The sequence below is a fragment of the Mauremys mutica genome, chromosome 1, assembly GCF_020497125.1.
Source record: "Mauremys mutica isolate MM-2020 ecotype Southern chromosome 1, ASM2049712v1, whole genome shotgun sequence".
NCBI lineage: Eukaryota > Metazoa > Chordata > Testudines > Geoemydidae > Mauremys > Mauremys mutica.
The window spans coordinates 232,051,928-232,075,536 of record NC_059072.1 but is presented as its reverse complement, the minus strand read 5'-3'; the positions used below and the strand labels follow the sequence as shown (position 1 = coordinate 232,075,536).

At 43.5% G+C, this 23,609-nt stretch overlaps 1 protein-coding gene across 4 annotated transcripts in view; it reads right to left on the bottom strand.

The window, feature by feature from the left end:
- MID1 (midline 1) overlaps nt 1-23,609 on the bottom strand; it is a 350,223-nt gene that overhangs the window by 104,054 nt on the left and 222,560 nt on the right. For 2 of the 4 annotated variants that reach the window (XM_044988836.1, XM_044988757.1), the window contains exon 3: nt 18,157-18,273. The exons of the other annotated variants lie outside the window; for them this stretch is intronic. In XM_044988836.1, coding sequence (XP_044844771.1) covers nt 18,157-18,273 — 117 coding nt within the window. The remainder of the gene's footprint in view (nt 1-18,156; nt 18,274-23,609) is intronic. 4 annotated transcript variants of the gene reach the window in all.

Sequence of the window (23,609 nt, the reverse complement as noted above, 5' to 3'; positions counted from 1 at the left end):
AGGATTGGCTGACAGCGTGATATTTCGGTAAGATCTGAGATACACATTCATCTGGGGTAAGCGTCTGACCCTTTGGGATCAGTAAGAACCTCACATATGGCAAAATGAGTTTTCAGTAACCTCTCACTATATTAGGCCTGCTTGTCTGGATGGGAGCCAAGGCCTTGAATGTCTAAAGGTGACTGTGTTTGGCTTCTGTTTAACCAGTGTGGTGCTGCAGAAGCTCTTTTGTTACTGGCTTGGTGAATCTAATTATACAATAAACTACCGATTTGGCAGGGTGGGGGGAATCGTCTGCCCTATTTCTTGCAGTCTGCCTGAGAGTGGCATTCTCAGGCCATGGCTACACTTGCAAATTTGCAGCGCTGCAGCAGGGTGTGAAAACACACCCTCTCCAGCGCTGCAAATTGCGGCGCTGCAAAGCGCCAGTGTGGTCAAAGCCCCAGCGCTGGGAGCACGGCTCCCAGCGCTGTATGTTATTCCCCACAGGGAGGTGGAGTACGGACAGCGCTGGGAGAGCTCTCTCCCAGCGCTGGCGCTTTGACTACACTTAGCGCTTTGAAGCGCTGCCGCGGCAGCGCTTTGAAGTGCAAGTGTAGCCATAGCCTTAGTGTGGCCCATCCAGGCACCTGGTCAAAGCTGCGCTTGCCTCTAGTGCCACCTATTGATCACCTTTATCCCTATGACTTTCTGCTTCGCTCCACAATTTAGCCCTCTGGCTAAGTCATAACTAGTCCAGTCCACCTACCTGGGTGAGAAAAGTCCAAACACAAGTGCAACAAAACTTTACACAAACATAAGGTTTGTTCACCCTGTGACAGATATTGCAACTGCATGCAGCATCTTTGGGGACCATATTGTCTTAACTCTATGAATGGTTTATGTAGGATTGTATACTAGTCCTTGGGAGAGAGCTAGCACAGGTCCTACAGGAAACATAAACCCTGGGGGTGGGGGTCATGGTGATTTGAGACTAAACTCTACAGAGGTACCACCCCTTGGGGGAAGGGTGCAAATTCTGGAAAACCCAGCTTGAACAAGTGACTGGGAGACACAGAAAGGGCTTTTGGTATAAAAGGAGGAGCTTGAACTGACATGGGGCCATTTTTCCAATCCAGTAAATGGACAGAATCTAACCCTTGCAGAAAGACTGGACAGACTTTGGCCTCCTAGGGCTCCATAAGACTGATTGGTGATTCCAGGTATGTTTAGTGTGTTTTAATCCAGCGGTCCCCAACCTTTTTGGCACCAGGGACCGGTTTCGTAGAAAAAAAAATTTCCGCGGACCTGTGGGATGGTTTTGGGACGATTCAAGCGCATTACATTTATTTTTGTACTTTTATTTCTATTATTATTGTAATATATAATGAAATAATTATACAACTGACCATAATGCAGAATTAGTGGGAGCCCTGAGCTTGTTTTCCTGCAACTAGACAGTCCCATCTGGGGGTGATGGGAGACAGTGACACCCGAAGTGTGTTGCTTATGTCCAGTCTACTCCGTAATCTCGTTTTGGTTGCTGTCACTGCAGAAAACCCTGCTTCACAAAGATAGGATGTTGAAAATGGAAGTAAGCTTTTCAGTGCTTTTGTGGAAATCTCAGGATTTCCGCCTTGACTTTAATCCAGAACGTATGGAGATTTGAAGTCGTCTCAAACATACTTTTAAGGCCACCGTCATTTGTGATCTCAAGCAGTTGATCCTCTTCTAGCACGGATAAAGTCGATTCACCTGGCTTATTCACAAATGGGTCGCGGAGCCATTCCTTCCCAGTTCGGGGGTCTTTTGTGGTTGGGAAGTAATGCTCAAAACTCTTTTGAAAGCTGAGATAGGTGATCATGCACCAGCTGGGAAAAAGAAGGCCCTGGCTCAGTCTCTTTCAAAATCTCTGCTAATGTTTGAAACATGTCAAAAATCCCAATGTTCACTCGTCGCCCCCATAATTCTAGTTTGGCTTTGAATGCAGCCACTTTATCTGCCGACTTGAACACAGCTGTCGTTCTCCCCTGAAGTGACAGATTGAGTTCGTTGAGCAGGTTGAATATGTCACACAAGTAAGCAAGTTTTATGACCCATTCTGTGTCACTGAAATGTGCTGCCCGTGGTGACTGTTTTTCTAAAAGAAATCTCTGGAGCGGCTCTCGTAACTCAAAAACTCTGGCCAGTGATCTACTTTTAGAAAGCCATCTCACTTCTGTGTATAAGAGAAGACGTGTGTGCTCTGCGTCCATCTCCTCACAGAGCTGCGCGAACAGACGTGAGTTAAGGGCATGTACTTTAATGTGGTTGATTAAAATTATCACATCCTGCAAAACTTTGTTAAGTTCAGATGACATTTTTCGGTTAGCTAGCATTTCTCTATGGATAACACAGTGCGTAGACTCACATTCAGAAGCGACCTCCTTGACCCAAAAGCCGTCCAGTCATGGCAGCTGCTCCATCCGTGCTTATAGAGACACAAAATGACCAATTCAGTTTTCCTGACATGTAATCATTCAAAGACTTGAATAGTTCTGCAGCTGTGGTGTTGGTTGGCAACAAAAGTGCACATAACATATCCTCATGCACATCCTCCTGAAAAATATATCGCACAAAAACAAGCATTGTTGCCTTGTTGTCAACATCGGTAGACTCGTCAACCTGGATTGCGTACCACGGTGACTCATTCACCCTCTCTAACAATTGTGCCTCAATATCCTATGCTATTTCATCAATTCGTCTAGTTATGGTGCTAGCCGAAAGAGGAACACGTGCCACCTTTTGAACTACAGCCTCTCCTAAAAGTTCATGACAAATGTCCTTAGCAGCAGGCAGGATCAACTCTTCACCAATAGTAAAGGGCTTCTTAGCTTTAGCAATGCGGTTAGCCACTAAGAATGATGCTTTCAGTGCAGACACATTTGATGAAGTGGTGGCCTTCAGTAATTGCTTCTGTTCTTCGTGTTCACGTTTTTTTCTTTTGAAAAACTCCAAAGGCTTGCCTTTTAATGCAGGGTGCTTGGTCTCCATGTGGCGAAGCAGTTTTGAAGGTTTCATGGCTTCATTGGATAGCTGGTCGCCACATATTATACAAAGCGGGCGTGGAGAATGTGAGTCACCTGTTGCAATGAACCCGTAATTTAAATAGGACTCTTGGTATTTTCTTTTAAATGCAGCTTTCTTTTTGTTGGCCGTCTTAGAGTCTTCTGCTGTCTCATCATTGGGTCTTTCCCCCTTTTCAAAGAAGCTTTGCAGCGATGTTTGTTTTTTACTCATTTTGGCCAGGGTTAGCTTGTGGGCTTACCAAAACTGTGCGGGAAAGAGGCACGGACGGAAGTGGTAAATAAAATAATGGGCGGGCCACGTGCGGACTAATATAAGTGTCGGATTCTGACTTAAAGTCTGCCACCAGATGCAGCTGTACAATTGAAGTACATCAACTCACTTGCCACTATAAAGCCTGCCACCAGATGCAGCTTAATTGTCACTTGCCACTCACTGATAGGGTTCTGATATTAGTCTGCAAGCGATTGATTTATTATGGTCTCTGTGCAGTGAAACCTCTGCTAATGTAATCTGTTTTTGCAGCCGCTCCCCAGCGCTAGCATCATGGCCTCAACTCCACCTCAGATCATCAGGCATTAGATTCTCATAAGGAGTGCAAAACTCCCTCCATCGCATGCGCAGTTTACAGTAGGGTTCGCACTCCTATGAGAATCTAACATCTGACAGAAGGCGGAGCTCAGGCAGTAATGCGAGCGACGGGGAGCGGCTCTAAACACAGATGAAGCTTTGCTAGCTCACTCACCGCTCATGTCCTAGCCGCTCATGTCCCGCTGTGCACTCACCGCTCATGTCCTGCTGTGTGCTCGGTTCGCGGCCCGGTTCCTAACAGGCCATGGACCGGTACTGGTCCGCAGCCCGGGGGTTGGGGACCCCTGTTTTAATCTATTTGTTTATGTTTTCTCTGAAATGGTTTTACCATAAGAATAAATGGTAACTATTGGCAATACACTGTTCGTAGCCCCCAGGGGGAAACCAAAGCACAGGTGCCGGCTGTTATGCAGACTGGCTTGCCGGAGATATCACAGTGTAAGACTGAAATACCGGGTTTAGTCAATAGGTTAATTAAGTGCCACACTGGTAAATAGTACAATGGGTCAATGATATGATATTCTTAACCTTTTTCCAGAGTGTATGGCTAGAGAGTCTTGCCCGCATGCTCGGGGTTCAGCTGACCGCCATATTTGGGGTCGGGAAGGAATTTTCCTCCAGGGTAGATTGGCTGTGGCCCTGGAGGTTTTTCGCCTTCCTCCGAAGCATGGGGCAGGGGTCGCTTGCTAAAGGAGTGGGGGGATCGGCTTATGTGGCCTGCATCTTGCAGGAGGTCAGACTAGATGATCATAATGGTCCCTTCTGATCTTGAATTCTGTGATTCTGTGATTCTGTGAAAGCAGTGCAGCCTTAAAACCCCCTGTCAGAAGGGAGTGGGACAAGGGTCCCTGCCTAGAGACAGGTGATTGCTGGAGACCTGACTAGGAACTCCTGGAGAGGAGCTTGGGGGTGGGGGAGGGAGGAGATACAGTTGCAGTTACCCTGAAACTGTGACACACCCACTTGGGCTTCTCTTCAGCCTGCCCTCTGAGGCCCTGTTGCCAGCCCCTTCTGGGCCAGCTTTAAGTTTCTCTCTCTCTCTCTGGCCCAGACTCCCAGGTTCCTTCTCTGGAGCCCCCTCATTATCTCAACATCTCATCCAAACCCTGTTTTGAGGCCTTTCACTGGAGCCCAGGTTGCTCCATGTGGTTCCTCCTGCAAACTAACTCTTCTCAGCCCTTTTATGAGGCCCAGGTGTTTCACCTGACCCTAATTAGTCCATTCTACTCTGCCTAAAATGCAGTTAATTATTGCACAAGTGTGCTGAATAAACAGGGCTGGCTAGCCCCAGGTCTCCTGGTCCTTAAACTGTTATACTCCCAGTGATTTCAATAGTGCAGGATTGGGGCCTTGAAATGGTTTCTCCCCACACCCCCACTTCTACTTTTTCTACTCTAGTTTTCTTCCACTGATTACTCATCAGATTTCTCTCTCTCTTTGCAAAGGAGAACTGGCACTAAAATGCCAGCTTCTCTGGTAAGCTGTTGGAGTGAAGTGGACCTAATATATCCAGAGATGGCCAGTTGATAATTCTGTCTGTGCAATGGAGCTTTTTGCTGATGGAAAGCTAATTATAGTGGTTTCACTGCCTCCTGCACCATCCCTCGAACCCTGGTATAGGGGATGCATTAGAATCTGGTCAGAGATGGGGGTGTGGTGGAGGCTATGCTACACTGTAGCTAAGGTCTGGCCCTGACACGAGAGAGGCCTCATTTCTTGAAAGAGAGAATTAGGGAGGTAAACAGCTCATTAGGTTGAAAACTGATGGTTTTGTACTAAATAAGATAAGTAAATAGATCAGTAGGCTCAAAAGACAGAATGTCTGAGCCAGCTAAGATAAGAGGGAGAACATCAGGGAACCATTTACTATGAACAAGAACAACAGTGGACAAAATAAATTAGGAATGTAGAGATGAGGTAAGGAGTAGTCAAACATGAACTATACATGGACAGAACATGCTGCACAGCAATTGGTTCCTGCAAAGTAACCAAGCCGATCAAAAATGTGTGATGTAGTGTACAGTAAATACACCGAGATGTGGAAATGTATATAAAGGCAGAGGGTTTCTCTGTAACTTTGGAGATGTGATATACCCTGCATTCACACCACACAGACACCCCATATTTGAGTCTGATCAGCTCAGCATAGTCTTGCCGTATGACAAATAAAGATACATGAGTGACGAAGTCTGGAGTCAAACTGAATTCTTGGGAAGCTATTGGAAAGAAGTCACGGATGGAATCCCAATGTATACCTGGATTCTATGCTAGTAGTCAGAGCTGCTCCAATGCAACTTTTAACTTGTGCCAAGGGTAGGAAGCTCAGGATTAGGGAGCTGCAACTGGTTTCATGTGCCCATCACCACTCCACCCCACACCACCCCAGAAAACACCTTCGTAAACATGCAATGCAGATGTGTAAGAGCCATGCACCAATATAAAGCTAAAGCCTACTATTTTAAGTATAAGCATATCTCAGCATATCAACTGACAAAGTTACAAACAAACTGAAATGTCTTAACTTAGGGTTTGTCTACACTACCCACCGGATCAGCGGGCAGCGATTGATCCAGCGGGGGTCGATTTATCGCGTCTAGTATATAGACACGATAAATTGACCGCTGAGCGCTCTCCCATTGACTCCGGTACTCCACCAGAACAAGGAGCGCAAGTGGAGTCGACGGGAGAGCGTCAGCTGTTGACTTACCGCAGTGAAGACACTATAGTAAGTAGATCTAAGTACGTTGACTTCAGCTACGCTATTAACGTAGCTGAAGTTGCGTATCTTAGATCGACCCTGCGCGGTAGTGTAGACAAGCCCTTAGTGGAACCTATTAACTTTCATTAAAAAAAATCTCCCTTTGCAAAGATGAATTATCAGCTAGCACTGTGTATTGCTCAAAGTATTAACTTATGCAATCAGATTAAGCAAGACTATTTTCTTTATTAAATACTTTAATTATGACTGGAAATGGATAAAGTGGTTTAAACAATAACCACTCCCAAAAGATTTGCTCCTTCTAACTAGATTCCCCTCTGCCCCCAAATAAAATTGAAACATTCCATTTCTAAAATATTTGGTTAAATAGTAACTGTGCAATAACCAGGGACATTTTGGATCCAGCTCCCTTTTTATTTGAACTCCAAAGTTTGGTGGGGAGGAGAGCACTATCTTTACAGTAAATTAGTTTCAATCATGAGTTAAACAAAACCAGAAAGCAACCTTTATCTGAAGTATACAATAGTTGGGCTAATTTTTATTCCCAGCCCTGCTCCCCATATTCAAGTTTAATAGGCCTCACGCTTCCTGGTTTCAGCCATAATTGGAAGCAGAAGTGCAGAAAAACTGTAAGAAGTTTTTCTTCTGGTATTTGTGGCCTAGCTAGATCCAGGATCTATTGAAAAACTTGAAAGAAACAAGGTGGTGTAAAGTTCAGCCCTTTCATGGGACAAAGAAGTTCATACAGGCACCACTCAACATATCAAGTTTTATCCATCTCTATTTATTCCTCTTCTTCCAACTGTGTTTGTCTCCTCTCTCTCACATGTAGAAATCTGTTGTCATGAGGTTTTGCAACCTCTCTACTTGTCCCCTCTACTTTTAGTTCATACATCACATTACCTTGAGGCTTTCAAATTAGTCACACATCAGGCTGCATGGCATGCTCTGACAGAAAGCCTCAGAGCAATTCAAGTCTCATTCTGTTATGGTTCACAAACAACAGAAGCCTCAGAGTATTTTGAGAATTGAATGGATTAGCAGAGGCATTCAGTAGAGAGTCTCCAAGCGGTGGGACAGGGAGGCATATGCTATCAGTTTATTCAAAATCTACACATAGGGTTGTGAACAAAACCTTCCAAATATGAACTGATGTAATTAATACTCTGTTGTCTGAGTCTCCTGACAAACAGCCTCAAACTAGAGCAGTGTGCTGGCCTATTCTTTAATCCCACTCCCACCTGCTCTCACTGTTCTGGTAGCAGGTCCTGCAGGATCTCAATGCCACTGCCAGGCTCTACAGCAGTCCCATGTAGGACTCTACCTGAAGCAATAGTTTAGAGAGATGTGAACTCTTTCCCTTCCTCCATTCAGCTCAGTTATTTATTTTTAAATTATTATGTATTCAGAGCTCGCAAGCGTGGTAGGTGCCTAATGGGGTGTTAGGTGCCTAATGGGGTGTTAACTCTAGAGATCACCTCAGAAGAACAATTTAAGTGTCAATTTTTTAACTGCTCATTCCACTAAATAGCTTACAGGAGGGGAAGGGAATATGAACATCTCTTTAAATCCCAGGACACCTGGGAACAGGAAATCAACCTTGGGATTTGCAAAGCTCCCAAAAACCTATTTAAATGCCTCTTGTTGGAATTCTGACCCATTAGCTTTCCCTCTAACTAATTATCTGACCTGCAGTGCCTTAAGGAGTGAACACTACTCAAAGGAGAACAGAGCTAATGACCTCACGCAAGTTACCCCAGACATAATTGACAACAGCCCCCATTGGGCCAGGATGATTCCAGGCTTTGACAACTTGTCTCATGTAATGGATGTCCTGGTCAATGGCTTTTTCGTTTGCCATTCTCTTATATATTAGATTGAAACACTTGCTTCTGGTCATCCCTCCCAAATCTCAGTATCAGAGAACTATTGTTACTAGACAAGTTAGTCAGACTACATCTCTGGCCAAATGCAGGCTTGCCATGCCAATGAATTCAGTGTTGTCTTAACTTGCTGAATCTCTCTTAAAGAAGTCTACCTAAAAGATATGACTCTCTCGGACAATGCAAATGAAAAAATAAGGCATTGCTTGGAAGCTCTCCTCCGCAGGAGATTCCGTTTAGTAAGGGCCAGAGTTAGCCACTCTGACATTGAGTAGTATTTTACTCTGATTAGTCCCATTGAAAGCCTGTTCACAGAATTAGGTTCTATTTCTAGTGAATAAGGGTGGCAAAATCTGGCCCTAAGCACCTACCTCTCAGGAGGGTGCTCTAACCACTGAGCTATGGGATATTCAGATATGGGGCTCCCTCAATCTCTCCTGCTGCTAAAGCTCCACTGTGTTGGGGGGGACTGGACCTGGGGTCTCCCATCTCCCAGGTGGGTGCCTTAACCACTGGACTATAGAATCATTCCCTCTCTCACAAAGATTATTTAAGTATTTAGCTACAGTGGAGCAGTCATTGGGCCAGACAGAGTGAGAGAATGACTCTGTAGTCCAGTGGTTAGGGCATCCATGTGGGAGACTCAGGATCCAGTCCCCCTGCTCCCAGTGGCTCTTTATTTATTCAACAGCAGAGACTGAGACAGCTATACATGAGGCTATCCCATAGTTCAGTGGTTAGACACCCCATCTCAGCTCCACTCCAATCCTGTCTCTCCCTTTAGCAGAGAAGGGGTGGGAATTGAACCTGAATTTCCCACATCCCAGGTAAGTGCTCTAACCACTGGGCTAAACATTATAAGGTGGGCACCACCTCCTCCTCTAATAGGATTTTGAATGGGACCAGATCCAGTAGGCATTCTCAGAGGCCACCTACTGGATTGGATCCCATGTGTGACTGAGGCAGACAAGCACCTAGCTTCCTTGTTCATGAATTTCTCTGGGGCTTAAATGGGAAAATAGGTGCCTAGCCATCAAGAGGAGGCAGCTGTGCACATGCCCCAGAGTCTAAAACTGAGGTGCCTACAGAACTTTTACAGCGGAAAGTTAGATGCTGAGTGAGTTTAAGCACCTACAGGACTAGGCAGCAGTCAAGAAGGAGTTTCATGGATCGCAGTGATGCCTCACATGGGGATTTAGAAACCTAAATCTGGAAGTTAGGCCCCTCAATTGCTTTGTGGATTGCACCCTAAGTGACTTGGGTACTTCTGAAAATTTTACCATGTGCCTTTAAAGAATCTGGCCAGGTTTCTCTATCTGATACAACACAGAGTATATGACAAAGAGAAATCTAGGATTAAGCTTATAAGTACTAAAAAAGAAATCATAGGGATTTGTCAGACAATAAGCAATCACTGCACTAATGTGTGATAGAGTTAAGGCAGAAGGAGCCATTCCACCCTGAAGTAATGCTGAAACAGCCTAAGATATTATGGCCTGGGCTACACTTACCTGGCCGTCCTCAGGGCGGCGAGTCGACCGCCGCAACTCCCCCGTCGACTCCTCTTACTCCTCCTGCCGAGGTGGAGTACAGGCGTCGATTCGGGGATTGATTTGTTGCGTCTAGACGAGACGTGATAAATCAATCCCCTATATATTGAACACTACCCACCGATCCGGAGGGTAGTATAGACGTACCCTAAGTGTAAAAGTCCAGATTCATCAGTATGAGGCAAGGCTGTTTGTCCACAAAAAGATGCTTGTGAATACTCTTTGCAAGGGTTGCCAGCACTCTGTAATTTGGCTAAACTATGAAAGAAAAATTAATGTTTGTTTTTGTAAATCTCAGACAGATTTGTATTCCTAAAGCTACACAAAAAATGAATTAAATGAAATCAACGACTGACCTATAAATCCTACCCTCCCCATTTCTCTCTTTTCTCCACCTTCTGGCAGTTTGAATTCAAAATACTTCAGTTTGTTGTTACAATAGATTCATGCTGGTAAAAAGTTTACCTTTAGGCCAAATACTAGCTCTTATATCTCTTATAATTATGTCCAAAAAAGGAATTCATGGTTACTGATCAATGGTGAGCAACAAAAGGATGTAGCGGGCCATTTTTTTTTCTTGCCTCATACTTAAGATGTAAGAGATATTAAGCAGTTTTAATACAACAGCAAAAGTTAAGAAGTGCATGTAATCACACACAGCCTTTCTACACTGAAGAAAAAAACATTTTAAAATTCTTACAAGTTGTTCTTTGAAAGTTACTGCTGAACATAAACTCATGACAGTGTGATCACAGCATTTTTCTGTCTTTTTAAAATTTTGGTGGTTTTTGATCAAAAGTCCAATTCCCCCTTTCCCCCCTCACATACTTGTCCTTTTACATCCAAGCCAGCCTGCATTGCTCTGTCAGCAGTTGGTGAGGAATGCTTTCACCATCTGGACTAAATGTAAGGAACAAAGAATAGTAGGCATAAAGTAAAGGAATCTATTGACATACTCTAACAATGCTATCTGTGCACCCAAGTGTCAGAGAACTCATCTGAGGAAGCATGGCATAAAATACTCACAGAAAGCTATTTCTGAACTGTATCCATAATAGCAAATATTCACACTGGAAACATGATTCTAAGCATTAGACTTAGCATACAAAGATATAGAAATATACCATTTGAGCTCCATGTTTACACTAACCAGCTTTTATTTCGTATACTCTTAGAGCTGGCCAAAAAACAAGATAATTTTTCATGAAAAATTCATCACTTTCTTTTTGTTGCAAATTTGAAATTTGAAAAATTCAGCCTGAGCTGCTCATAATGATCTACTTATAGGTAGAGATATGGAACGGCTTCCATATGAGGAGAGATTAATAAGACTGGGACATTACAGCTGAGAAAAGAGAAAACTAAGGTGGGGATATGACAGAGGTCTACAAAATCATGAATGGTGTGGAGAAAGTAAATAAGGAAGTGTTATTTACTCCTTCTCATAATACAAGAACGAGGGGTCACCAAATGAAATTAATAGGCAGCAGGTTTAAAACAAACAAGGAAGTATTTTTTTCCACACCGCGCACAGTCAACCTGTGTAACTCTTTCCCAGAGGATGTTGTGAAGGCCAAGACTATAACAGGATTCAAAAAAGACCTGGATAAGTTCATGGAGACTAGATCCACCAATGACTTTTAGCCAGGATGGACAGGGATATAAAACCATGCTCTGAAGTGTCCCTAGCCTCTGTTTGCCAGAAACTGGGAATGGCAACAGGGGATGAATCACTTGATAATTATCTATTCTGTTCATTCCCTCTAGGGCACCTGGCATTGGCCAGGAAGACAGGATACTGGGCTAGATGGACCATTGGTCTGACCCAGTATGGCCAATCTTCTTCAATTCTCTTATGGGCATTCAATATCTTTTAACTGTTATTGGTCACTTGGAAACCAAATTAGACAAAGTTTTGTCAGAAGTCTGTCTTTTCTACAGAAAAGGGCCTAAGTAATTAGTCTTCTTTGTAGTTCAAGCTAGGAGACTAAAGGACTTGCCCTATATTAAATTAGTTTTAATTGTAATAAAAAGCAAAATATCAAAAGGCAGGACAAATTACAATACACAATTCAATTCTATGTGGTTTAACACAGGGTTTCTCAAACAGGGGTCACCGCTTATGTAGGGAAAGCCCCTGGCGGGCTGGGCCGGTGTGTTTACCTGCCCCGTCTGCAGGTCCGGCCGACTGCGGCTCGCTGCTCTGGGCCAATGGGAGCTGCTGGAAGCAGCGCGTGCCAAGGGACTTACTTGGCCCACGCTGCTTCCAGCGGCTCCCATTGGCCTGGAGCAGCGAGCCGCGGCCAGTGGGAGCCGCGATCGGCCGGACCTGCAGACGGGGCTTTCCCTACACAAGCGGCGACCCCTGTTTGAGAAAACCTGGTTTAACAGCATTTATTCCAGTAATAGCCCATTTTTAGGGTAAGGTCTAAATCATGAAAGTTATCTTTACTCTTGAAGAGGTTTTCAGACTATAGATTTAGACTGCATTTTGGTGAGGGTTTTAACTGTAGGTTAATGTTGTATGTCTTAGCTATTACCTCCAGCAAGGTACAATGCTCATAGCTGTGTGTGACTGAATGTTTATTCTGTGCAGCTGTTCAATCCCTGCTACAATGTGAAGCAGCTGGGTTGATATAGGGCTTGTTTTTACCCTCTTGTCTGCTTTGTCTCAGTTCTTCCACAGTCTGCTATCAGCTGTTAGATCAGCTCTCCCCTATTTCAATTTGTCTCTGGATTCAGAAAGAATTAGTAGACACCCTCAAATGTCCTAAATAAATCCTCTCAGAGTACAGAGATGTCTTTCTCTAATAAAGGAGATGATTCTGTCTATCACTCACATACCAAGTTCCTAGTTTTCAACTTCTGCCAAATAAGGACCAGGAGGAATGTCTACCTTCCAAAGTAAGCTTTCCACCTTAAATATTCTTTTGTACTGTCACACTACCTAATCTGGTTGTGCTGGATATACCCTGTTGATTTGAGCTGCCCACTGTTTCCATTTCCCTTCAGCTAACATCTTTTTCTCTCCTTGAAACAAAGTGTTTGCTGTCTGACAGTGCCCTACCTTCCATTTTTCTCTGTGTACTTCTAGGACTCTGTCTCTTTTCAGAAGCCTTATGAGGTGTCTTTTCCCAAAAATCACTTTTCTCTTTCTCCACTTTCCCACAAACACTGTTATTCAAGAACAATAAGGGTTTCACAAAACTCAGTGGTTTCTTGTGAGAAAGGTGCAAATGGCCTCATTTTAATCTGGGAACACGGAGAGCAGTACATTCCTATGGACACATCCCGAGCTAGTGTAAAATGTCATAGCTCCACCAACTTCAACCTGTCTACAACAGTTTAACTAAGCTGAATATCTGGTTTGCAAGTCTAAAGTCATATTCTCTGGTCTTGTAAAAACTGACTCAACCTAAGCCCCATGTGATGGCTCACACTCACCTCTTGTGAGAGCCTCACATCGGGTAGGTGCAAACCTGCACACTCTCTCTCTCTCTCTCTCCCACTTTTTGCTGTGCCCTGTCAGCTATTGCCCTTGTCGACACTGCCCTTCAGTGGCTCCACCACTGGGCCAAGCCACACACAGTCAACATGTGACCAAACAAACCCCTTCCAGGGTAAAAGGTGCAACAGGGCCTGTCCCTGTGCCCTAAGAAATGTCTTTAGCCTTGTCTCTGGGCTCAGTCCTCAGACCCTTCTTGGCTAGCTTTAAGTCCCTGTCTGCCCTGGTATAAAGCAGTGCTCCCAGGGCATTCTCCCTGGAGATTTTTTATAGCCCTTCTCTTGGGGCTATAAACAAGTCTTATCCCCTTCTTGGGGCTTAGGCCATCCTGCCAGTGGCAGGACCTGGGCCCAGCCACTACTCTGGGTCCCGACCCAGGGACCCTATAAATAGCTATTGCTATTCCCTGGGTCATTTCCCATGTAGTCCCTTCCTCTTCACCCTTACCTCAGGGCTGAAGTTCTTCCCCACAGAATGCCAATGTCACCAGCACCTGTCTTCTGGTTCTGTCTCCAACCCCAGCAAAGAGCACCTTACTTGCGCCTGTAGTCCCCGCCAGGAACTTTTAGCTGAGCCTGCTGAGTTCTGATTGGCTTCTTCCCTGCAGCCTTTCTAGGCAGACCTGGCGACCCACCTTCATTACTCATTTTCTGGCCTTTTACCTTAAAGAGCCTCATACACCCTGTCACACCAATTTCAGATAACATAGTTCAAATCATGCTTTACCCTCATCTCACCAGCTTTAATATACATTTCATCTGTTTAATCGTATACTTCTACAATGTGTATGCATAGTTTTGTAACAAGTAGCAATTTTCTAGTCAAAGTACCAAACACAGTGAACATCAGAACCCTTGAAGAAGGGACTCTGGCACTGTATATTTTTTCACTTTCTGAAGCTAGAATATAGTTTGGGGTAACAATTAGTACTAATAAGAAGCTAGACCCTCTTCGGGATAAGACAGGATGCAACTGTTTTTCTTTTGCCAGTGGTCTTATGGCAGTGTAAATGATATTACGTCCACTTCTTCATGACTTTGGTGCTCTGGATATCTGCTTGTTTACTTCTAAACAGCCAGAGCAAAGGTTGGGAATATCCGTGGGGTAGATACGCTTCAGTATGGGCAGTATTCATTTTGTGGGCCAGAATCACTGATTTTTTTTTATTTATTTTTTTTACAGATGTCTGAAGTATTTGGAATACTTCCCTGTGCCATCCTAGTCACTGACACCCCAGGGAAGCATTCACCATAAGTGAGAACAGGCAGCTCACCCTCAGATTCTGTTCAGAGCGCCATAGGGTCACCCTCCGCAGAGGTTGCTGAGGGGACGCACAGAATCAGTGCTGGGCACAACTCCTCCCCAGCCAACATTGCCTACTTTTAGGTGGCAAATTCTTATAGTCCTGCCAGCAGATGGGAGGTTGTGGCTGTTGCAGCCTCCCCTTGGTGACTCTGCCCTCAGTGACCTGGTCAGCAGAGAGCCTCTCAGTAAATTTTTCTAACAGCCCATGAAAGAGTTCTCATCTCCTTCCCAAAAGGTTTTTCAGCTTGGTTTGGATTAGCCTGAGGTTCTTGTGGTTTCTTGTTGCAGATTTCTGACTGCTCATTTGTCATCCTGGTTCTATTTCTTCTCTGTGTGTTCTCAGAATGAAAGAAGATACGATCACCTCAGAAGATAAGTTTATAAATGCCTCACTGAAGAATTACCAATAATGAATCTTCTCCAAATGTATATTTTAAAAATCCCTGAACAGTAAATTAGTTACCATATTTTGGCTCTCTTTTATGTTACAGCACCACAACAGCTGCATTCATTTGATCAAGATTCACTGTGGTTTATGGTGAAACAATGAGGAATTAATTTGTATATACTTTGGAACATGCTCTCCTCTTGGTCTGAAATAGCCCTAATTTTCAGGGCATGCTCTGAAGCCCACTTGTTTTTCCAGGCTGAAGGAGGGGGAAGGTGTTGCATTGCAGAGGAGCAGGGACAGAGTTTGACAACCTATGTGATTATAAGCAGAGAGAGTACTTTATTTATTTTTAGCATGCTTTTATATTTTATTATGGCTAGCAATTAGACAGTTGCTAATTGGTTAACAAAATTAACACAGCCGCAGCTGTAACCCCATAGGGTAATTATTATTTTAACACCTGTTTGACTTATTATTTTATTTACAATTAGCTGGCCGCTTAAGGCCAGCCCTTTATACACAATTTTTAGCGTTATTGGCTTGTTCCAGAAGCCTAAACAATTTTAGCATTTTACATTTTATTCCCAACAGGAAGGTTCTAGTGGGAGATCTTCATAGATCTTCCATATGTTTATTGCTGCTGGGTTATTCTGAATTAGTTGATTTGTAGTTAAAAGCGAGTTACACAAGAGATCTCTATTTTTAGGAATAGTCAAGTAGTGCCTAGAGCAGGGGTAGGTGCTCCTTTTTGACAGGGTCAATGTGTACATCAAAATAAATATATAAATATCAAATCCACAGTGAAGTTAATATTTTTAGGGAAGCACTTTCCAAACAACCAAGGAGACTATATATCACAGTACTAGAACTGTGTTAAATGTTTGCACTGAAAACCAAAACACGGCCAGTTTGGTGGCTGGCTGCAAGCTCAAAATTCAGCACGGGTTTGTAAAAGGTTGGCTTAGTTTTATGAACCTTTTTGGATATCCTACAGCTAGTTTCAGAAAAATGGCTGGGATTTATTTGACTCTAAAGCAAAAAGTGAAATTCAGGGACTGGGGGACAAACTCCCATAGATCAAAAGTGTTTTCACAAACCCTTGTGAACAAGAGTTTCACAGTCAAGTCCAGATCTACACTAGATGCTTCTCCCAGTATAGCAATGTCAGTGAGGGGGGTGATATTTTTGCAACATTGGTATACCAGCAAAAGCCCTAGTGTTGATGCAGTTATACCAGCATCAAAGTGATTTTGCCGGTATAAGTTATTTCACTTCAGGAACCGCTATGACATATACAAGCAAGAGTTCTTTTTTGCTGGTATAAACTGTGTCTACATTAGGAAGCTTTGCCAGTATAGCTATATCTGTATAGTATACACTGGCAAACCTTTTCTTGTGTAGTCTTGGCCTCAGGTTCATATTGTAAACACTCCTCGCCTTTTGAGGATTTGATTCAGGCTCATCTCTACTTCTCGTGGTACAGGTCTGTATTAACAACAGGGAGAGCCCTTAACAGAGCTGCATAGGCATATGCTTGTCTCTTTTGTTTATAATTAAAACACTATGGATCAAATTCTGAACTCTGTTTCATCAGTACAAATCCAGAATAACTCCATTACTTCAATGGGATTACTCTGGATTTGCACTGGTGTAAATTAAGGCAGGGTGTGGTCAGATGAACCAATGTAAATACTGTATAACTGAGATATTATTTTATTATTTATTTGTATAGCAGGACCCCATTGTGCTAGGTGCTGTACAAACAGAACAAAAAGACCGTCCCTGCCCCAAAATGTTTACAATCTAAGTATAAAATAAGAGAACAGATGGATAGTAATAGATTCAAATTTCTTAGGGCCCGAATGTAGAATCTGTACACTGGAGAATGCTTATTTGATCAAGTAATACCAGGGATTACTCGCATGAGCAAGGGCTGGTTTAAGTAAAGGCTCCACAATCTGACTCAATCTCTACTCAGCCAATGCTATTTAAAAAAAACCAAACAAAAAACAAATAACCTGAATACTGATTCCTAACAAGCTAGATTCTCAAATTACACAATAAAGAGGAGACCTTTTATCTGTCATACACAGTTAAAATGGCTCCCCGACATTACAGTATTGCATAGCTACATGATAAGGTTTCCTAGAGCTTTCCTCTCACAGTTTCTTTGTAGAAATGTTCAGTCTAACAGGGGAGGACTGATACAAACAGCTTCCAAACTCAGATATTTTCCTGACCTATTGGACCTCCTCAGGAAGGAAACTAATTCCCCCAAGGAAAACACGTGACAACAGATTAATAGTCCCACTATGTGCACAGTAGTCATTCAACAAGAAAACTCCCGTCTCTGACTTCAGGATGAATTGGAGCTCTTATCAGTCCTAGAATATGTCTGTAAAAGTGCGCAAAATAAGCAATGCCCTTGTTTTTCCCTTTTCCTTCTTGCTAGTGACAGTTTCATTACTGACTAGACACATCAGTAATTAAGAAAATAATCACTCCTACACATGCATCTGTAACTTCTGATGATAATTTAGTTTATAACCAGATAATTTAGCTTGTAAATACTACTGAGTTGAACACTGGGCTTTTTTTTATTTAAGAGGCAATGCCAATGTAGGCAACAACTGGGCAGTGTAGTTTGCAAATTTGTCCACAATGGGCTTTGGTCTTGTGCCCATTGATTAAACGGTGAAGTCTAAAGCCCCATTGTCTTCAATGGGGCAGAATTAACAGCAATGGGATCCTAACAACACTGCTCTGAGGGGGATTTGTTTGTGTGTTTTTCTAAAGAGCAGTGGTGATTTATTTGACAAAGTAAATTGCATTGGTTTCAACTGGGAACGTGCAAACTGATGTGGATGAAGCAGGAGCCAATTTCAAACTCCGCTCAAATTCAAACCAAACTCAAACCTTCTCAAGGTTCAAAAAAGTATAGTTAACTCTTTATTTTAATTTTATTTCTCTCATTTTCCCCCTCACATTGTTACTCTTAACAAGAAGTACGACTTTTTCTATTGTTATTGATCCAAAAGGCAACAGTATGACATTGACATAGCACTTTTAGATCATTTCTGTAGAATAAGTGTAAGATTTTTTTTCTCAACAAGGGCAGGACTGGAAAGACTGAAGTAAATAAAAATAGTTCTTCTAATATTTCTTACCCAGCCAGAAACAGAAATCTCATGACATCCTGTTTGCATGAGACTTTTAGTCCAGTTTTTAGACGAGAGGCTTGGGAAAGCATCTGAACTTCTGGAGTGCTGCTCCACCATTCCCCCCTGCAAAAAAAGGGGCTAATTCAGTGAGTTGGGTGGCAATTCAAAAAAAAAGTGGAAAGGCATTATGAGGATGGCTGTTGCTATAATTGATGGAGCAGTTCTTTCCATTAAGGTCACATAGCCCCATGAGCTACAACAGAAACATCAGAAGAAGGTCAGTGACGATGCAACACATTGAGTACAGACAGATTTGTTGATGGGCTTAATAAAACAGTAGGAAAATTCTGCCTTCATTTAAACACGTGCAACAAAAACATCAACGTACATGTTAACTAATTTGACCAAGTATCTAGACCAGATTTTTTTATTTATGGGGGCAACTATTGTTCTCTGGGGTGGGGGAAGCAGAGGGCCAGTGAAAGAATGCAGGCATTATATCCTATTGCAGATAACTTTTTCAAACCTGTAGATTAATAATTATAAACCTTCAGTTGTAGCCTTAGAGACATATGTGTGGTAGTTAACCCTACTGACTCAAATCCTGTCCCCTGCCCCTTCAGATGAGGAAGGCCCAAAACACAGTGGAACTACCACAATTTTGTTGTGACCATGACAGCAGCACCCCAGGCACCAATGTACAAGAGGAGGCAGGAAACATAGGAAGGGCAAGGTAAGGGCATATCATTCTGTGACTACTATTCCTCTGCAGTGAGAGTGAAGTGGCTGTGGCCAGTGTGTGCCCTTGAAGACAGTGAGGGTTGCAGACCTTCCACTCTCCGCAACCTTCATATTCACATGCATCCGCACCAACTTCTCCTCTTCTATTTTACAGAATCTATTTTGGTTGGATACACAGAAAAACCTCTATTTTTACTTAGGTGAATTTTATATTGCATTTTACTTACAGATGCACCAGCAATGTATTCCTTTAACAATTTCTTCCTCTCTATCTGTTAGCCATTGAAAAGGGTTTCTCCATATATATATGGTGAGGCTTTTTTGTGTGGAGAATATCATATTTTAACAAATATTTGAATGGTTTGCCATTGCTTCCATTCTCCCCCCCACACACTTTTCAGATTTTAATAGATTATGTATACACACTCACCATACTATATATATAGAAAAGAGTCAATGTGGTATGAGTTTTGTTCTTCCCTTTTATCTTTTTTGGCTATGGGGCAAGGCAAGCACAAAGTGTCATTGACTACAGCCTAACAATTCTAGCAAATGACTTCTGAACAAGATACATTTGTGGCAAACAGCTGCCTGTCTGTAATCAGTTTCAAGTTTGACCATATTGCCTGTGCCCCTTAAACAACAGAGCTCAGTTATACAGCCTCATGTTTCAAGAGAGCAAAACATGAATCAAAGAGGACACTTTCACATGGATCAGTTTCAATGAAGAGCTTGCCGCAGTGCAAGCACAGACAACAACTGCTAGCCAGGGCCAGCCCTAGACCAAATGGCGCCCCAGGCGCAGAGCATCTTCAGCACCCCCTCATTTGTTAAACCGTTGAATAACTTACATCACCCCAAGCGCGGTGCCCTCCAAGCCCTGCACCCCATGCGGTCACCTGGCCCTAAATCCGGTCCTAAGTCACCAATTATACTGTCCTTTACCTGACGACAGAGTTATTTTCAACAAGGGAACACTTCTGTTCTGGTTTCTCTTTTCTCATCAGTTTCATGGAAAGATTTCCTCTACTTATTAGTCATCATTTCTCTCAGCCCCAATATTCTGAGCCTCTTATGATGGTGCTAAGAAGTACGGTATTTTAATCCATCCAAAAATGTTGTTTGTTTATAACAAGACAAGTTAGAGTTTATCTTTAGACACAGAATTAAAACGTCAATATTTTTAAACTAATTCCAAAAGTGTGAAACTCAGGATTTTACAATACAGTCCATGCAATTATAGGAAGTGATACAAGGAGGTGAGGTGCAGCTTGTGATTTTAGACACAGTCCTGAACAAGGAGCGGTACCATCAACAGCACTATTCCAGTAGTCGTCCCAGGAGCTTCTGAGTCACTGTTGCCCCCTTGCTACCGTTTATATCAGGGGTTCTCAAACTGGGGGTCAGGACCCCTCAGGGGGTCATGAGGTTACTACATGGGGGAGTCGCGAGCTGTCAGCCTCCACTCCAAACCCTGCTTTTCCTCCAGCATTTATAATGGTGTTAAATATATTAAAAAGTGTTTTCAATTTAGGGGGGGGGAGGTCACACACAGAGGCTTGCTATGTGAAAGGGGTCACCAGTACAAAAGTTTGAGAACCACTGTCTTATATTAAGAGTAAATTACGAACCTCTCTAGCTCAGCTAAACAAATAAGTCATCTGCAAATTCTGAAAATTGTTCAGAGTTGTTATTTTGATGGCAGAAATGAGAGATTTAGGACTGTCAATGGGTGCCATTAAGAACTCAGCATTTACATCAAGCAGTACTTAAATTTATTACCACATTTATGGTACAGTACTTCCCATTCTAAATACAAAGAGCACTGGGATGTAAATGGCTACCAGCACACTTGGGATATAAAACACTTTTTCAAGAATTTAAGTTCTTTTGTTCGAGCTTTGTGATTCTGATCTCACTTCAGTTTTTATAATACTTCAGTATAATACCAATGACTCCAATGGAAATACTCCTGGTTTATCTTGATGTGAGCTCAGAACTATACTTCTGGGGGAATTCTGTGCCACTGAGCAAGCACAGAATTAATGTCTCCCACAGATTTTACTCTTTCCTCATAGAATAATTGATTCACATGCCCTCCCGGGCAGTGGTCCCAAGCAGGCACTTTTGGTTCAGGCATTGGGAGCAGCTGAGGGAGACATAAATCATAGCCTGGGGGTGGGGGAGGAGATCGGGCATTGTGCTACACCCAGAGCTGCTGGGCTTCAGCTGCTAGTTCTGGCTGGGCTGGTGGGGGATGAGACTTCCTCTTCCACTGTATAGATCAGGGGAGTCTGGGTGGGGAGTGGGGTGGTGTCCAGATGCAGGGGGCTTGGGTAGACGGGGGGCAGGTCCCCGTACGGTGACCCCTCCCCCAGCTGCAGGAAGCTCCACCCCCACTTCCTGTTCCCATAGCGCCCCAGCTTGCAGGGGGAAGAGTCACTTTACAGGGAGCTGCCCCCCCGTCCATCCAGACCTCACCCCACACACCGACTCCCCAACTGAGCTCCATCCCCTGCAGCCAGACCCCCCAAACACCTAACCTCCCCCGCACCAAGCTGCCCGCACCTGACTGCCTCACACAGAACTCTCACCCCACACCTGGATCCCCCACACTAAGCCCCCTCCACACTTGGATCCTGCTGGGCTGAACCTGCCTGCCCACACCTGGACTGGGGACTAGGGATGGGCGTGCATGTGAAACTCTGTTCCCCTTGCTTGCTATTGCGGTGTGCCCAGCACAGAGGAGCAGGGGTCCAGGCTGTTTCTGAGGGAGGCCTGGCCCTTGCACTGTGTCAGGGTTGGATGCAGCTTCATCACTGAGCCTGTGTCCCAGGAGTGGGGGCCAGGGCCGCCCAGAGGATTCAGGGGCCTGGGGTCTTCGGCGGCAGGGGTCCTTCCGCTCTGGGTCTTCGGGGCACTTTGGCGGTGGGTCCCGGAGCGAGTGAAGGACCCACCGCCGAACTGCCTCCGAAGACCTGGAGCGGAAGGAGCCCTCACCACTGAATTGTCGCCAAAGACCCGGAGCGGAAGAAGCTCCGGGTCTTCGGCAGTGGGTCCTTCACTAGATCCAGGTGTGTTTGGTGGTACTGAAGGACCTGCCACCGAAGACCCGCTGAAAACTCTCATGGGGGCCACTGAAAACTCTTGTGGGGCCCGGGGCTTGGGGCAAATTGCTCCACTTGCCGCCCCCAGGCGGCCCTGGTGGGGGCTCAAAGTGACCCCCGTTTTTGTGCAGCCAGTGGCCTACACTCCTCACTGCCATGCTGAAGCCCCCATTCCCATTGCCCTTCTAATCTATGGTCTGTGACAATTTCAGTTCTAGTCTAGTGTCACAGCTAACTACAAACTTAAACATACAGTTTAATTTGAAACTATCTGTTTAATCTTGTATTTAGCTGTGACACCAGAGTACATTTCCCAGACCTGAAGAAAAGCTCTGTGTAGCTCAAAAGCTCGTCTATCTCACCAACAGAATTGGTCCTAAAAGATACTACCTCATCCACCTCATCTTTCTGATGTTTGATATGTCAGAGAAAGGCCACTGACAAAAAGAATCTATAGTTGCTTATGGAACAAAAACCCTCTCAATCTCAAAAATATTTGAAAAGATATGTCTCAAAAGAGGAATTTAGCCACAGTCACTCCTATTGGATCCCCTATTCTTACTGTCTTTGAAGAGCCTTCTGATCCACCAAATACTATCAAACTGGTAATTAAAAGATCATGCTGCTACTCATGCTTTTCTGTCTCTGCGGAACTGATGGCTAAAGTAGAAATTTCAAAAGAATGCACTCAAATTACACATCAGATTTTGCCTGCTGAGTCTTTTTGAACTCACCATTTTTCACATCCAAATTTTTTGGATCATGTGGAAAATTGTGCATGTAATTTTAAAAGTTGGATTGAGGCACCTTTGAAAACATATCCTTATAAAAACAACTGTTGACGTATGATAGTCTTAATGCTTGTTGCCTAAGGGAAAAAAATGTTACTATTGAACAATATTGACTGCCCCTTGCCCTTTCTCTTCCATTGTTAAAATCCTAAAGGTAATTTTAGAGATAACAAATAGTAAATAACCTTGCAGATTTTACCAGAAGGCAATGATGGCTATATCTCTGCCAATCTAATTCTAGCTGCAACAAAAATCTCACACCTCAGCAGCTGCAGAGAAGCAAGCTAAGGAACTCCGTCAAATCATTCTAATGGAAAAGAGGAACAGTAAGTTAAAGTACCAATATAGGGATCTGACTCTGAAAGTACTTTTGTTTGAGGTATTCTTTGGAAAAACACAGGTATGAAATGAAGTATTGTATATTGCCAGAACACACACAGGAAAAAGTCACAAGAGAAGTGATGCTCCTAATGCACCCTATGCAAGTCACAAGAAAAAGGCCATCTCAAACTCTTTTTCAGGCAGCACCATATGGCATATCACCCAAAAGTCAAGAGTACATCACTTTTTCCTTCACTTATTATTATTTATTTATAGGATCCTCAAAGTATGCTAAGCGCTTTACTGACATGTTTAATGACTATGCCCCAGCCTTGAAGACATTATTATATCACCAGAAAATAAAGGATGGATGGGAGAAGGGAGTAAAGGATAAAACATACATGCTCAGCAATATCTGGCATGTTACTTCTTTTTCCATGATCTTTATATCTAATCAAGTCCCCTGAATTACTCACTCACTATTGCTGCCTTATGATAA